Source organism: Papilio machaon, chromosome 19, assembly GCF_912999745.1.
Source record: "Papilio machaon chromosome 19, ilPapMach1.1, whole genome shotgun sequence".
In the NCBI taxonomy this organism is placed as follows: Eukaryota; Metazoa; Arthropoda; class Insecta; order Lepidoptera; family Papilionidae; genus Papilio; species Papilio machaon.
The window spans coordinates 4,185,326-4,201,391 of NC_060004.1; the positions used below are offsets into that span (position 1 = coordinate 4,185,326).

The following is a 16,066-nucleotide window of genomic DNA, read 5'->3' on the forward strand; positions in this document are numbered from 1 at the left end:
ACCATCTGGATGACTGGCATTCCACAACAATGGAAAGTTCAGTGGGATGATCTGGTTTCTCGCGAAATTTTTTGCCGCACACCGCCACGTTGTGGAATGTTCTGTCCTCGGCGGTATTTCCAAACCAGTACGATTTAGGGTCCTTCAAGAAGCGAGCATATAACTTTCTTAAAGGCCGGCAACGCTGCAGTTCCTCCTTGGATCACCTTGGTGTTCCCGTCACTCATTTGCCACCTTCTCTTTTAAGTGTGGTAATTTTATGTGAATATTAATACTCACGATGAGAAATAAAAATACCATTTAATACTCGTAATACTTTATTTTAACGTTTTACAACGTAAAGTGAACAATCTTATTACCGGTCATGATTTTTTTTATATTTATCAATAAACATTAAATTTATCCCGAGAACATTCAAAGAATATAAGATTTATAGAAGGATATCTGACCCAGTAATTCAAACTAAATTATAATAGCACACTAGCGCCCTCCTGTCAATGTCAAAAAAGTATCAAAAGATCCTTTTCTTACTATAGTTGTCATGTCATTCTTGTTACTTTTATGCTATTTCCTATGCTCCTTTAGGTTTTACATATTTTCAGACAGAAGTAACTGGTAGCAGCGCCTCATCGGGCCAGATATCCTTGTTTGACTCTAATCGTCAACTGTTTAAACAATTTCATAGATAAATGATTATGAATTAAGATAGTTATATAAATTGAAGAAATATATATTCGAGTCGAAATTTCTAAATCTGATTAAATTTAAATCGATATTCTTAAGTGTTGGCATAAAAAAAATTATATGATTATAGAAATATAAATTAACCAAATAATAATACAGGTCTCTAGTGGACATACACCAAATTAAATATAATTGTCTATAGTAACATAAAAAAAAAATTAAACAATCACATGGTATTAAGCTTTAAAATATGGAAAATAAAGATGCAAAATGTGCGAACCCGTAAATAACTGGATGAAAAATTAATGATATTTAATTCCATTGATTTGAAAGATTTGAACACATGAATATGAAATCTAATGCATAAGAGATAAAGTCTAGATTTGAAAAAGTTCTTTTTATTACAAAGCGGTAGAGAATAGGGTTGCCAGGAATTTGCGCATAAATTGTATAGTTGGCGGAATGTTAATTATGTAGTACGCATATTTTGTTACATTTGTTGAAAATTCCAAAGTCTGTGTATTTTAAATATTTGCTTGCAAGAAAACAATTTAAAAAATATAAAAAAATTCGGATTTCGAATTTTTATTTCAACGTGCGTATTGTCGTTTAATATTTATGTGAAAAGGAATTATTTTCAAAGTTTATCCATCATATTAAATATCTGATCATAAAAATATTCAAAAAAAAAATATTTCCTTGAAATAATAAGGTACTGATTTCTTAATCGAAATATCATCGATTAAAAGTAAACTTAACAACGAAGTAAAAAAAAAACTAACATGGCTCGTTAGGAACTTAACTATTTTTACAAAATAAAATCACAATTTAATATCGTTAATTAACAATAAAATTAATATACAACAAGCTTTTGTACTTGTGATAAAAAACAAATGTTAATTAAAAAAAATGTAACAAAATCAAAAAATTTGTGCCAAAAAAAAAACAATAACTATGTTAATATATGCTTATCAAATACTACGTATGGTCTTCTATGCTAAAAGATACTTTACTATTTCAACCACTTTACAGTTTTTTATCTATTTAGCTCGTAATGGGAATAAAATTAAAAATACTAAAATAACTATAGTAGCCAACATTTGATTTGGCACGTGGGAAACAAGAGTAACTACTGCCCGATGTGCCAATTCAAAAGCGGCCTATTACATTCCGTTTATCTCATAATACATAATTATACGTGAGGTAACAATTAGTACTATTTATTTCAAGAGCTGTTTTGATAATTAATAATTTTCAGGACGAAAAAATATAGTTTATACCAAATCACAGCATAAACTTTGTAAAAAATATCAAATCAAAATGTATGGATAAACCATTTTTTTCAGTTAGAGGTAAATCTTAAAATTGTTCGAGAAATATCGAATAAAAAAAATCCGGTCTAAAGTACACTTAAGGGAAAGTAACGCTGTATAAAGATCCCATAGAAAACAGAATTTGAAACATATATTGCATTAAATTTTGCTTTTGTCGACATCAATTTTCTATTGTAATATGTGTCTAATCTACTAGTACTGTAAATGCAATGTAACACAATAATCAAACAGTTCTGCGATTAATATCAATCCAGTAGTTACTTAACAGCAGAAAAAGCATACAGAGTGTTTTAAAATTCAACGTCAAAGGGGCAGTATTATATAAAAGAAAAAAAAACATGATAATTCATCTGTTTTTCCTGTTAAATTTTAAAGTAAATTTTTTGTTAATTTTAAATTTAACAAATAATTTTTTCCCTCCCTTGCCCGTTCCATGTTGAGTTTTAGAACATCCTGTAATGAGAGTATGAATACAATGGGCAAAACGTAATAAGATATAGTGTGAATGTCATCAGCAAGGATAATTTTTAAATGATTATGAATTTGTGCTTAAGAATTTTAGTTTAATTTTAATATGTTTTGTGTTATCAACAATATTTTAGATTGAATATTTTAGTCAATTAAATAAGATTCATATGTTAAAATTTGCCTAATAAGACGCATAGCATAAATGTTCTGATCTTTTTGACATTAATATTTTATTGAAAATCGACGTTTTTTTTTTTCAGAGATTGAAAAAATATATGATTCGAATTATTTACGTAATAATTATTTGTTTTGTAATACTTTAAAAATGAGATTAACAAACAGAAATAAATTAAGTGAAAAAAATATAACAACATAACTTATTCACTGCACAAACGGCAGTTATTAAAAATTGTTACCTATACGTTATAATAGACAATTACACAAAGAATACAAAGAAATATTTAAATCGCAGAACATATAGCGATAGAAAAAGGACAAATACAGACATAAAATTATCACATTAACAATAATTATAAGTTAAAAATAGAGGAAAGTTACAAGCTATTGCCGAACATCATTCTGTCATCGTATAGACTCAGTCTGTTGCACTCACTCGCGCGGCCTTTCTGCAGCGCTCTGTCTCGCCTCGCGCGCCGCACCGCCACCGGCAAGTCCCCGGGCGTCTTCACACGACCCGCGGGGTTTTGTAAATTCACACTTCCCGATGACGAGAATATTTCACTGACGTGTTCTAAGGAATGTTGTCGTTTTATAGATAAAGATTTTAAAGACGGTTTCGGTGATTTTGGGCTACTTTCACCATTATCAGTTGGTGGTGTGAGATATTTAAAATCCGTAGTATCGATTTCTCCATTCAAAGCGGCTAAATATACAGGATTATCCCCGCTGTATCCATTAACAGCGTTCTCCTTGTCATTCGGATCGCTGAATTCGTTATCGAAGTTCGCATACTTGTTGGCATATTTGTTAAATCCGTAATCGGTTTTCGTTTGACCGGTCTCTTTGAGAACTTCGTTCTGTTGACGTTTCTTGTCGTTCTCGATTTTCGGAATCGTCTGCATTGTGATTTTTGAGCCGCCGTTTTCGGATAACAACATGAGATTCTCGTCCTCGCTGCTCGAACAATCAGAATGTATATCGAAAGGACTATCGTTTTGTTCCGTATGATTAGTATCGATGTACTGAAGTTCTAGATTAATACTCGCTCTAGAAGATCGTCCGCTATTTGACGAGTTAGATATGATTCTGTTATCGCAGCTGAGTCTCTTCTTCGCCGTAGAATCCTCGGATTCCGAATTGCCTGCTTTGAAATTACTCTGCGAGGACATTGAAGTACGAATTGAATTTTTGTTCAAACTCTCGGAGCTCCCTCGCGACGTTTTGCTCATATTTCCGACATCGGCCGGTTTCGCTTTGGGAACTATGACGGCAAATATTTGATTCCTCGATTCTTTTTCGTCCCTCGAAGGTAATTCCTTGAAGACTCTATCTCGATTCTCCGATTCCATCATCATCGTGGGCGATAAAGTTCGATTTGGAGGGGATAGAGTGCAAGGTCCTTCAAAATTGTATGACCCGCTCTGATTTAAAATTAAATTCGTAGGTCTATCGAATGTAATATTGTTCGGTTTATCTATTAGAGAAGTTTTTGTTCTACCATTTTGTAACGAACTATTGGCAGATCCTTCGGCGATTAATTTCACTTCAGTTTCTAGAGGTTTTGCGACTCTGCCTAGTTTCCGTTCGAAGAACTTTCGTATACCCCATCTCGGTTTTTCTGTTTTCAAATCTTGGAGGAGATTCGTTTGTTTCGGTCTTCGATCTACATCATGGGAGCTGACGTCATTGGGTACGTACTCCAGTGGTCTTTGATAGGATCGTATTTCGTTGAACCTGTCCGAGTTTTCTTGTGCTAACATTGTGTTTCTGCTAACTCTGGCTACGGAGAGGCAGTTTTCGAGTACATTTTGTGTTTGCGGCGCGTGCACGTGCGCGTCTGCGGCGATGTCCTTGAGACTCTTGTGTACGAGGTGTGCGGTGTGCGCGTGCGCGTGCGCTTCGTGCGTGTGCGTGTTGCGCTCTATGCACGCATTGCGGCCGATGTGCGGCTGCGTGTACAAGAGGGGAGTGCTGACGTCACCATTGTGAGCCGCCGTGCAGTTTGAATTCTTGTCAGTTTCCGGCGTCGATGGTATGTTTGAATCTCCTAAAATTTTGTGTGAAAAATTTGAGCCTAAATTTTTTTGTTATAAATTAGTTTCCATAAACAAAATAACTAAAACCATAAGAACTAAAAGTTATTCTTACATCATAGATCTTTAAGTTGCATAAAAATTTGAGTTTACGAGATTTTTTTTTTAAATAATATTAAGATTTAGTCATGACAATAAAATAAATAAATGTAGCACATTTATAACTCACCCTGTATATGCGGGTGCAAGTTATTGTCGTGTATGACAGGACCTTGTACCAATAACATCATCTTCAGTTCTGACATACGTTCCTCAACGCACACCGCCGTTAATCTGTTATGACAAAATATTTATTTTACTAACAAATTTTCGCCCATGACTCTGTCTGACGCAAAATTAAAAAAAAAAATTATTAGCCTATGTCTTCTTTCAGACTATAATCTGCATCTATGCTAAATATCAACGAGATCCGTCTAGGTGTTCTGGAGATGCCATAAAAATATTCATCCATTCATCCATTTAAATTTTTACATACAAATAGAATACATAAATACTTAAGTTTCTTATTTGCTGTTTTCTACCTAGGGTTAAAATAAATCTTATTACAAAAGAAATAAAGTTTATTTAGATAAGCTACCTCGCCTCTGCATCATGATCCCAGCATTCATCGCAAGTGTCGGTGGCTATCTTGAGCGCGCGCGACTCAGGCACTGGACCTTTGGGTAGCGGCGGACGAGCCTTGTTGCGGGAAACTAGACTCTGGAAAGATAATATTTCAATAATTCATCAACATCATCAGCTCACTATACGTTCCCACTGAGGAGCTCGGAGTCTACCCCAAGTTTGGGTGACTAGGCCATAGACAACCTCGCTGACCCACTGCGGGTTGACTTCATACATATCATTGAATTTCTTCTCAGATATGTGCAGCATCACGATGTTTTCCTTCACCGTAAGAACGTCGGATAAATATGTACATCGAAAAACACATTGGTACATGATAGGATTCGAACCCAGGACCAGGAGATTGCAAGTCAAGTGCTTAACCCCTGAGCCACCGACGCTTTCAATAATTAACTACGACATCTTATGTCGTTAATAGTTAGCATTCTAATAGTCAATATATGTTTAAATTAAACATAGACTTCATTACACATCATATTAAAAACTTATATCTATTGTTAGAAGCTTTTCTTTCGCCATTACACTACGATAATAAAAAATAACAATACTAGAACAGAACAACGATATCTACTGTAATATAATAGAAAATGTACGTTTGCAAATAGTTTTCAAGCTTTAACAAAAAAAAAATGATAGAACTTTATTAAAATTCAAATATTTTATCCAATGAATGTTTTCTAAACACACGTAAAACACAAACTAATAATTTCATATGTAATTCTCAATAGAAGTGAAATTACCTGCATCTGTGCAAGCGTAGGTTGAGGGGGCAGGCCGAGGTGATGGTAGGGCGGGGCGTAGGGCGGGGCGCGGGCGGGGTGTGCGCCTGCGCACCGCCACAGCATCTCCCACAGCACCAGCGCCAGCGCGAACACATCCACCGCGCACAGAGCCGCACGCGCACCGCTCAGATCCAACGCGCCTTCTAATGCTTCAGGCGATAAGTAGCGGAGAGTTCCTGCCTGTTAATATAATTAAACAATATTACAAAAACAAGATTGTTATGAAGTAAGAATGCAGTAATTCTTGATATAGATTTATTTTTTATATGAAACCTTAGTGTTCAATTAACAACTATTTGTGGCAGTTAGTTCAATATTCTTTTGTTGTGTATGTAATTATGTGGGTGTAGCATAGGTGGGGGAGGGGCGTACCTCAGTGATAGTGGTGGGAGGAGCGCGGTCGCGGCGCGGGGGCAGTGGCTGCGCGAGGCCGAGGTCGGCGAGTCTTGCGCGTCCGTCCACAGACACCAGCACATTGTTGCTGTTCACGTCGCGATGCACCACGCAAGGCTTGCTACCGCCTGTATACAATAAACACTATATATCCTAGACAAGAGCCCGTAAAGACAATGTAGCGTTTGAATAACGTAATCGCTAGTTGAACCGACAAAGTATCAAAATTTATAGAAATCAAATCATTGCCACATAAATGTAGAAGCAATGGAAGGAAAAGTTAGTATTAAAAAAAAGAAGTATTGACGAATATATATAGAACATGTCTGTCTTACTGGCGGTATGTAGATGTGCGAGTGCGGCGGCGAGGCCGTGCGCAAGCGTTGCGAACTCCAACCAAGTGAGAGGCGCTCGCTCGAGCCGCGCGCGCAATGTACTCGAGCACAACTCTAGTACAACGAGGTGCTCGCGACCCACACCCTCCATCATCGTGGACCTGGTCTCGCTGCCTACAAATGTATTCATAATTCATTTCTTCATAATCACCCTGGCCTTATCGCACCCAAGTGGTATCGGGGTAAATGTTAAAAAAAAATGTTATTTGCTTAATTTTTACAGTCTGTCTTTATTCTATTTTCTCTTAGTCTTATGTTATTTTATTTATTTGAAATCCCTATCCAATAAAATTCATGAAATACACAAACATAATTTTTTAACGAAAGATGTTTTAACGTTCTTTTAAAAAGCATACAGCATGTGGTTCGTCAAAAATTCTACACAGTTTGTAAACCATCAGTTTCGCCACCCTCTAATCTTAACTTCTTACGAGACATAGACTTTAAAAAACAGGAAAGGCATTGAAAATTCGATGATCAAATATTATTAATCAAAAAAAAAAAAAAAAACTTACCATAGTATCGCAGTAGATTAGGGTGTGCAAGATGGGGCATGCCATATATTGTCGCCTCTTTGTGCCAGGCGGAAGCGTTGCTGTAAAGTTTGACAGCAACCGGCGTTGAGCCTAACGTTCCGCGCCACACAGACCCAAACTTACCCTGACCTATACAAATACATTTAATTTCAAAACTCATAAAAAAAAACTGGTGGCAAATAAAAAAAACTCCAACTGGCCATGTGTCTCGATAGAATGACACTTCACATGTCAAAATCAGTTCAATCATTTAGATTACAGATGGTTAGGAATTAATACACACACATACAAATAAAAATAATTGACAAAAAAAAAACGAATAAGTTAATTTTTCCTCACCTATATGTTCAATAAGATTAAGGTTATCCACACATAGCAAACCCGTTGCTAATGCATCTGGACCACTTCCCATGACATCACCTGGAGACAGTTAACATTTATATATAAATATAGTTCAACTTATACACAAATCAAAAAGTCACCGAATAATCATGATCGTCATCTATTTGAAAAGAAATTTTTAGTAGACCATATTTCTTTACCTTTCTCAACATCGGTAGCGTCACTTAAATCATCCTTCACAAGTGTCTTTCTGCAGTATATGTTCCTACACATTATGGCTATTACCAGCACCGAAACTAGAGCTAAGATGCCTGAAGCAACAATACTTGGATACTTTGGTTGTTGCGAGGAACTGCTCATTGTGGACTCCGCTTTAACAGTTACCATTTCTTCTTTTAGGGAAACTGTGTACAAATTCACAGATTAGATTTACAATAATGACATAAATTAATAAAAAAATAATTTTTTCTAGGGTACATTTGTTAAGGAGTTAAGGAGTGTACCTGAAAATATTCTTAACCTAAATCTCTTATTTATTCAATAAAAAAAATGTATGCCATTCTTCAATTGGTGCTTTTTTTAACAGTAAAAAATGGAAAATAAAGTAAAAAGTCGAAAGTGGTGGAAAGAAACTTACGGAAATCAGCATTACAATAGTTTTTAGTACAACAACAGAATTTGCTGCCCGGCAGACGGGCTGTCACTCTAGTACATTTGTCACAGCCCTCTGTTTGAGAAGAACGCCAACAACCTGTCAAAATTAATTAATGTAAATTATCAATGTTAGTGGCTCAGGGCTTAAGCACTCAACTGATCCTTGGTTCATTTGTTGCCATGCCCTAATGTGTTTTTCAAATTTTGTATGTACATTTACTCAACATACCTACAGTGAAGCAAAATATTGTACTGCAAATTGCACATCTATGCAAAGAAGTACAAAAATAAGTGTGACTATTGCCTAATCACCTAATAATTTAAGTATTATTAAATATTACAATTTGTATTTTTATTATAACAAACCTTGACCCATTACTGTAATATTGCCCTCCTTGTCTTGATGCCAGAGTGTATAGCAGAAAGCTCGAGGGTCAGAGCAATGCTCTACCTGGGCCACTTCACCACTTGGCAGTGTTGTCTCAGACAGGGTGCCAGGAGTATCTAATATACAAATATGATTTATTACATTGATATAATACAATTATATATTTATACATTGGCAACAATAACACAACTCCTGCTTGTAGCCTTGAATCTGGAATCTACCCTAGATAAGTTACAAATGAGTTTATTGATTTACCACTCACCAAATATTTCATTTTCAACAACTAATTGAGCATTCTTCTCATCATCATAGGAAGGTGTAACACTCATAGCTACATTATGAATCTTATAAAGGCATGATATTGTTGGCCCTTTTGTAGTTGGAGCATCAGTAACAATCATAGCTGCCTTCACTTTGTACTGTTTCACTTGGCTTGATACCGTATTTTGAACTCCAGCATCTTCCTTATTTGAACTGACAGCATTTTTCTCAAATGAACCCACAATGTTGTTCCTCACAGACTCAGAAACAAGTTGATTTAAATCGTGATCAACACCGCTCACAAAATCATTTGCACTAATTGTATCTACACTTCTTTTACCTATGACCTTGGGCTGGTCTTGGATAGGCCAGTAGTCAGCTAAATCTTGCATATTGTTCCACTGAATACTTCTTCTGTGATGGTACTTGGTAAAAGTCCTCACATAGTGAGAGGCTTTTATATGATGTATGTTGTTTTTCGTGTCGTGAGATTCTTGAGGTCGTGACGTTAATACTTTCGCAGTGAAAATGAACAAAAATAAAACGACACATTTTAAAAGCGGTGTTACTCTTTGGGTCAACATTCCTTCCATCATTTTCTCTGTAAAGCTTCAAACATAGTGCATAGGTTTCATTTTACAATGAATTTAGGCTAATGCATAGATACGTAATTGCAACTTAGCAACGCACTGCAGGATTTATTGATTTTTCGTAGCTCGACCAAACAGAAGGTTGAGGCCTTTTCTTTTACAAAATATAATATTTAGAATATTTAACACCCAATTCGTATTTTCACAACACCTTGAAGCGTAACCGGCGTAGAATAAATGTTTTTGGAATAATTTTTATTTTTCGAAAATTTTTAATGCTTTATTTTCTATTTACACTTAATTTTCAGTGACAAGATAAATAAGGGTAAGCAAAGTATAATGTTTCAAGGAAGTTTTAAAGTTGTGAAATTTAAAAATGAAACACTTATTTTAAAAAAGAGATCGATAGAATGTTGACAAACACATTTCATCACCGAACGACATATTTACTGTGTTGGAATGTTGCCACTACCACATACACACTTACACACCCTTTTCGCGAAAAACGGAATTTTATAAAAAATGTTAATTTGTGTCTCATTGAAGGTAATTTTTATTCAAGTTTAGTTAAGTGTGAAAATTAACTTCTAAGACAAGATAGAAATAGTGTTATTTCATGTAGTTTTAGTACCCAAATATATTAAATTAATGGAACAGGCAACCTTAGACAACTGATAACTGTATAGGCTAAAGAACACCGATATCCAATGCCTTAACAAATTAAAAAAAAAAGAAAACTGTCAAATGTAAAGTCACCAAAAAGATGAATCTGAAAAGCGGACTGTCCATTTCGGTAAATATAATTAATTTTCCCGTTTTCTGTTTGTTGTTGAATTGGCTTGTGAAGTATATGCTAGTTATTAGTTGCAGATAAGAATAATATCATAAATATGTCTTCACTGTCGGCAAACGATGAAATTGATGAAGCTAAAGAGCGTGAGCATTTCAAAGCCGTGGTCACCGCTTTTAAATATTATAAGTAAGTTTCTATGCTATTTACGTATATCAGAAACGTAATTAACAAACTTAAACTACAAACTACTTTTCATTCAGATTTAGAACTTTTTGTTTCGTAACAAAGAAAATTTTCCCTAGCAACTATTCTTTGTTGTGTTAGATTTGGTCTATGCAATTAACCTATTTAGATACAATAATCAGTTTTGTTTATGTCCGGTGTAAGCGTGTAACTATGACCCTAATGTCTTTGAAGTTTTGGTACATTTTACTTAGTTTGATGATAACATTCTTCAAGATAATCTGTTTACCTTACTGAACAAAGAGCAGTTCATAAAAAAAATAATTAATTTTTTAGTGAAAAAAATAGGTAACTATTGTTATCCCTATCACAATGCAAGGTAGACTTAAATTTTCTATGTGAAACCAATTTTTACTGAGGAATTTATCAAAAATATTACTATGATGTATATTGCATACCATTGTTTAATATTGAATTTTGGTAGACTGGGTAGCAACAACAATATCTTCTTTATCTCTACTTGTTAAAAGTAATCAGTATGATTCACCTGATAATATATAATTTATATCATTAATCTTGTGTCATAACATTTTTAAAACTCTTAAATACTTACCATAAAATCAAGTATCAAATTGAAACTAAAAAAAATATTTCTATTCATAGATAGTTAGAATTTTTTGTAAAGAAATAAATTTTTATGTTATTATTTAAAGGTTATGCGGTATTGAAAGGATCCATAAATCGGAAAACATTATATCCAAGCTTCCTCAAAGTCATCAAAGGCGCTTAGAAAAGTACCGAGCTTATCTCTCTAAGTTTAGAAAATGCTTAGACGTGAACAATAGTATTGTTCATTTAATTATAAAAGATGTGGACACCATGTTTGAGAATGTGGATCACAGCAATACTGATATATCTGGTACGAATGGCACGGAGAGTTTTGGTTGCAATTACAATAACTGCGAGATAACATCACATAAGCAACATAAAATGCAACATGATGTTGAAAAGGTAAGTTGCTCTGAGCCAAATATAATTTAAAAAATTAATGGTAAGCTACCTTACTATTATGTCAATTTGACTAGAATTTATATTTATTGGTGGGTGAATTTATCTTTCAATTTCTTAGGTACAATCGGTGTTAAAAAATATAGTGAGGGATTGGAGTGAAATGGGTGCAGCTGAACGTAAACAATGTTATGGGCCCATATTGAATGAACTTGATGTCCGATACCCACTCGAGGAGTTCAGGTAAGATTTAAAGGATAATGAATGGTAAAACTATAGAAGACAATTATCAAGAATATAGAGGTGGTAAAGAATGACAGTACCACTGAAGTATCTATGATGACCACTAATTAATTATCTAGCGACAAGAGGTTAAAGATTTGTTCTATTTACAATGTTTTACTACTCATTTTTATTGGTGGTGTATTTTTAGAGGAAAAATTGAATTATTTAGCTATAATTATTTCGTTTATTTTACATTTAATTTATGATATTCTTACCCTACAAGCTACTACTACTAAAAAAACTTGGTTGACTTGACTTGGTTTATAAAGCACTGACCCCACATGAGTGGGATAAGGCCATGTAGATGATGAATGGAAAAAGTCTGGCAATGCCAATATATGGCAAGTATATCATATGAGTTCATCCTATGAAAATACCTGTCGTCAAATGGTTGATGTAAATCAAGAAATTATTATGAATTATTGATTAAGTAGGTGTTGTTTACTTTGTTCTGGAACATTCAAATTTAAATGCATATATTAATATTGCAACTTGTAAGATGCCTTTTGCTTTTCCCGCAGTTATATTACTATTCCCACTACTCAAACTAACTTTGTACGTATTGTTATCTCTGTTTTTTCAAAGACAATGATAAAGACGACACTGTGGTTTTGTACATATGTAGTTAACATGGACGGATGTATATTGCAGTGATAGATCACGGATAAAAGTGTTGGTTCCTGGAGCGGGACTTGGGCGGTTAGCATGGGAGGTTGCCAACAGGGGCTACACATGCCAAGGGAATGAGTTTTCACTGTTTATGCTGTTTGCAAGTAACTTTGTAATCAACAGGTGTTCAGATGTAAGTTTATTATTATGTTTTATTTGTTGAATGCAATCGTAACTTTGGATAAATAAAGTAATAATGTATTGGAGATAAGATTTTTTAAGAAACATGTTAATTTTTATGTAATTAACCTTTAAAACTAGTGGTTAAATGATAAACCAAAATGTTATGTCTTTAATCCTTACAGGTGAATATGCATACTGTCTATCCGTGGTTACATCAATACGTGAACAATCTAACATGCGATCATCAACTTCGTGCCGCCATGTTCCCCGACGTAAAGCCGTCCATGGACAGACCAAAGTATAATTTCTCAATGACCGCAGGAGATTTTCTTAAGGTATTCATTTTAAGACGTTCAATTATTTTATGACGTTCAATCATTTTAAGACGTTCAATCATTTTAAGACGTTCAATCATTTTAAGACGTTCAATCATTTTAAGACGTTCAATCATTTTATTGAATAGAAGTGTTTCATAACAAATAAAAACATCTTTTTGCTTTTCATCATATTCTTGTTTTCTCTAACATCCTGCAAATTCTCTACTAAGTACCAGGCGTGAAGTGGAAGCAATTCCGCGTTTCGTCTGACGAGTGTGGTGCCGGAAGTCTAATTTATTCCATGTTCCCTTCCCACCCATTTCTTATAAGGAAAGGATGGGAAGCAGAAATGGATTTGACGGAGGAGGGGACGCATAGGAAGAGCATATATCTTGCTGCGCGTCCCCTCCTCTGTCGATTAAAGAAAGGCAACGCGTCTGTAATTGCGGATGTCTAAAGGCAGCGGTCGCTCGCTTCGCTGTTTAGGCGGTCACAAGTGACCACTTGCTCGTTTGTCACCTTATGATATAAAAAAAAACCTAAGACAAGGTATTTTCTAAATCAATTGTCATTTCCACATTTTATTTCTAGTTTTGATTTCTTTTAATTGTTTCTATAGGTGTATAAAGAAGCGAATGAATGGAACTGCGTGGCGTCATGCTTCTTCATAGATTGTGCGCCCAATGTTATAGAGTTTATTGAACGGATATACACTATCTTGATGCCGGGAGGTTACTGGATCAACCTAGGACCTCTACTCTATCATTACAGGTAAGAAAATTAAACATCTATCTATGGAACTAAATAGTGAATTTCTTTTTTGTTTAGTGAATTAAATCAGCGCAATTGAAAAACATTCAACATGTCAATAGAACAAATAATAATCCACAATTATTACCACTGTTAAGTGTTGTTAGACTGTATATGACTGACTATTAAAATATTTTTATGGATTACTAGCTGTCGCCCGCGACTCCGTCCGCGCGCAGTTAAAAAAAAAATGAAAAATAGATGTTGGCCGATTCCCAGACCTACTGAATATGCTCACAAAATTGCATCAAAATCGGTCAAGCTGTTTCGGAGGAGTATGGCAACGAAAACTGTGACACGAGAATTTTATATCTATATATATAAAAGAAAGTCGTGTTAGTTACACTATTTATAACTCAAGAACGGCTGAATCGATTTGACTGAAAATTGGTGGGCAGGTAGCTTAGAACCAGGAAAAGGACATAGGATAATTTTTACCCCGTTTTCTATTTTTTATTCCGCGCGGACAGAGTCGCGGGTAAAAGCTAGTATTAGATAAAATTTCCTTTCAAATCTCTTTGGTGTATTGTATATTTATAATTGTTTTTTTTTAATTTCAGTGATATGCCAACAGAGAATAGTATAGAGCCGCCATATGATATTCTATTGGATATTATTAGAGATGTAGGGTTTGAGATATTGGTAAGTGCTAGAAATTTTTTAGAAATTGAATACTAGTTTGATTTTTTCATATTATTAAAAATCATTATTAATTTTGCAGCAAGAGCGTACGGGAGTGAAGACGAAATACGCACAAAACCCGAATTCAATGATGCAGCATGAATATGACTCTGTGTTCTTTGTTTGCAGGAAGCCTTTCGGTGTTTAAACATTCTCTAACAGTATTTGCAAGTGTTTATACCAATATGTTCTTTATTATTATTGTCATAAGACACAAGTCACATTACATTGAGATTTAAGTCTTTTAGTTAACTATAAAGTGTTTAAATGTTATATCAACAGGTGGGATATGAATGCAGTATTTTGGTTTGTAAGAACAGTTGTACTGAAATCGTTTTGGTTATTTCAAACATGATGCCTGTTTTAAATGTTTCAAAATTTTATTGATGATTGACAGGTGCTCCAATAATGATTAACATGTAACATGTGTGCCAATCAGAACTGATTTTTTTTTAATTATCAAAAAGATTTATACATAGTGAGTAGATTGATGTCTTCAAATAACCATTCACTTATCTGGGCATTACTAGGCTGTAAACTTTTATATTTTTTTTTTCTACATTTATATATAATTTTTATTTCCTTATAAACAAGATAATAGTTACAAAAAGATTGTATGTAGGCATAAGTAAAATTAAAGTACCCACATTGAGAATGGAAACTAGTTTCAAGTGAATAAGCAACCCGCATGTTTGCTTATCTTTGCATTTCGCGTATTGGTCAAAAGTTCTGTAACAATCAAATAATCAGCCAATCACGATTGTCGGAAACCACGTGACGTGTGCATAGCCAATCACGTGCTCGGTGTTTTAGTTCTATGACAACAGATTTTTTTCATCATGTGGTTCTGATAAATTCAGATATTTGTTTTTAATGTTATTATGTAATCATTGCTAAAATAAATTTCATTGATATTGAAAATATGTTAAACATTCTTGTTTATATTTCATTGTTTGTAAGATGATATAAATGTGTTAGCCTGGAGTTTTCTAGGTCGGCCCTTGACAATGTTTCTTTACCTCTAAGATAAAGATCTCAAATCTGTGATTAGTTTCCGTTTAGTCTGCGGCCTGGCCTATGATAAATAAAACTATAGATTCATATAAAAATAACTCATTTAAAAGTAGTCAATTCTTGGTTATCATAATACACCACCTTCATTGTAGATTAAGGTTGGGAATACAAATATACATATGGGCGTCAATTGTAATAGCTGTCCTTAATTTGTCTGTTAATATAACACATTAAAAACTGGTAAATATAGTCTATGGTTTTCGAAATGTCATAATTGGCGTATAATTTGCGTGACAGTGAAACATAACATATTTATATTTACCTTAATCTGCATATGATTGCAAGAAAGCCAAGCAAAATTATGAAAAAATATAAACTGACTGACTATCCTTATAAATAACTTGTCAAAATTGGTCGATATGTTTAAGCTACAGTTGTATACAGTTTATTAAATAAATA

The 16,066-nt window shown here is 34.1% G+C and overlaps 2 protein-coding genes across 4 annotated transcripts; one reads left to right on the plus strand and one right to left on the minus strand.

The window, feature by feature from the left end:
• Window positions 1-2,963: 2,963 nt before the first annotated feature.
• Window positions 2,964-10,133, minus strand: LOC106715185. The gene is made up of 12 exons (XM_045682379.1): window positions 9,136-10,133; window positions 8,852-8,989; window positions 8,469-8,582; window positions 8,032-8,235; window positions 7,829-7,909; window positions 7,469-7,618; window positions 6,894-7,067; window positions 6,538-6,686; window positions 6,124-6,345; window positions 5,337-5,458; window positions 4,929-5,032; window positions 2,964-4,713 (listed from the first exon to the last, which is right to left on the minus strand). The coding sequence occupies exons 1-12, from the start codon at window positions 9,728-9,730 to the stop codon at window positions 3,041-3,043; spliced, it is 3,726 nt and encodes a 1,241-aa protein (XP_045538335.1). The 5' UTR covers window positions 9,731-10,133; the 3' UTR covers window positions 2,964-3,040.
• A 324-nt stretch (window positions 10,134-10,457) lies between these two features.
• On the plus strand, window positions 10,458-15,433 carry LOC106715305 (carnosine N-methyltransferase). Of its 3 annotated transcripts, none has more exons than XM_014508575.2 (9): window positions 10,458-10,517; window positions 10,589-10,703; window positions 11,414-11,711; window positions 11,830-11,951; window positions 12,645-12,795; window positions 12,968-13,120; window positions 13,722-13,873; window positions 14,473-14,554; window positions 14,634-15,432. In XM_014508575.2, the coding sequence occupies exons 2-9, from the start codon at window positions 10,615-10,617 to the stop codon at window positions 14,739-14,741; spliced, it is 1,155 nt and encodes a 384-aa protein (XP_014364061.2). In that variant the 5' UTR covers window positions 10,458-10,517; window positions 10,589-10,614; the 3' UTR covers window positions 14,742-15,432. The 3 variants fall into 3 exon arrangements, with proteins under 3 accessions (XP_014364061.2, XP_014364064.2, XP_014364062.2); XM_014508578.2 differs by having other exon boundaries at window positions 10,460-10,517; window positions 10,595-10,703; window positions 14,634-15,433; XM_014508576.2 differs by having other exon boundaries at window positions 10,483-10,517; window positions 10,582-10,703; window positions 14,634-15,433.
• The last annotated feature ends 633 nt before the right edge of the window (window positions 15,434-16,066 follow it).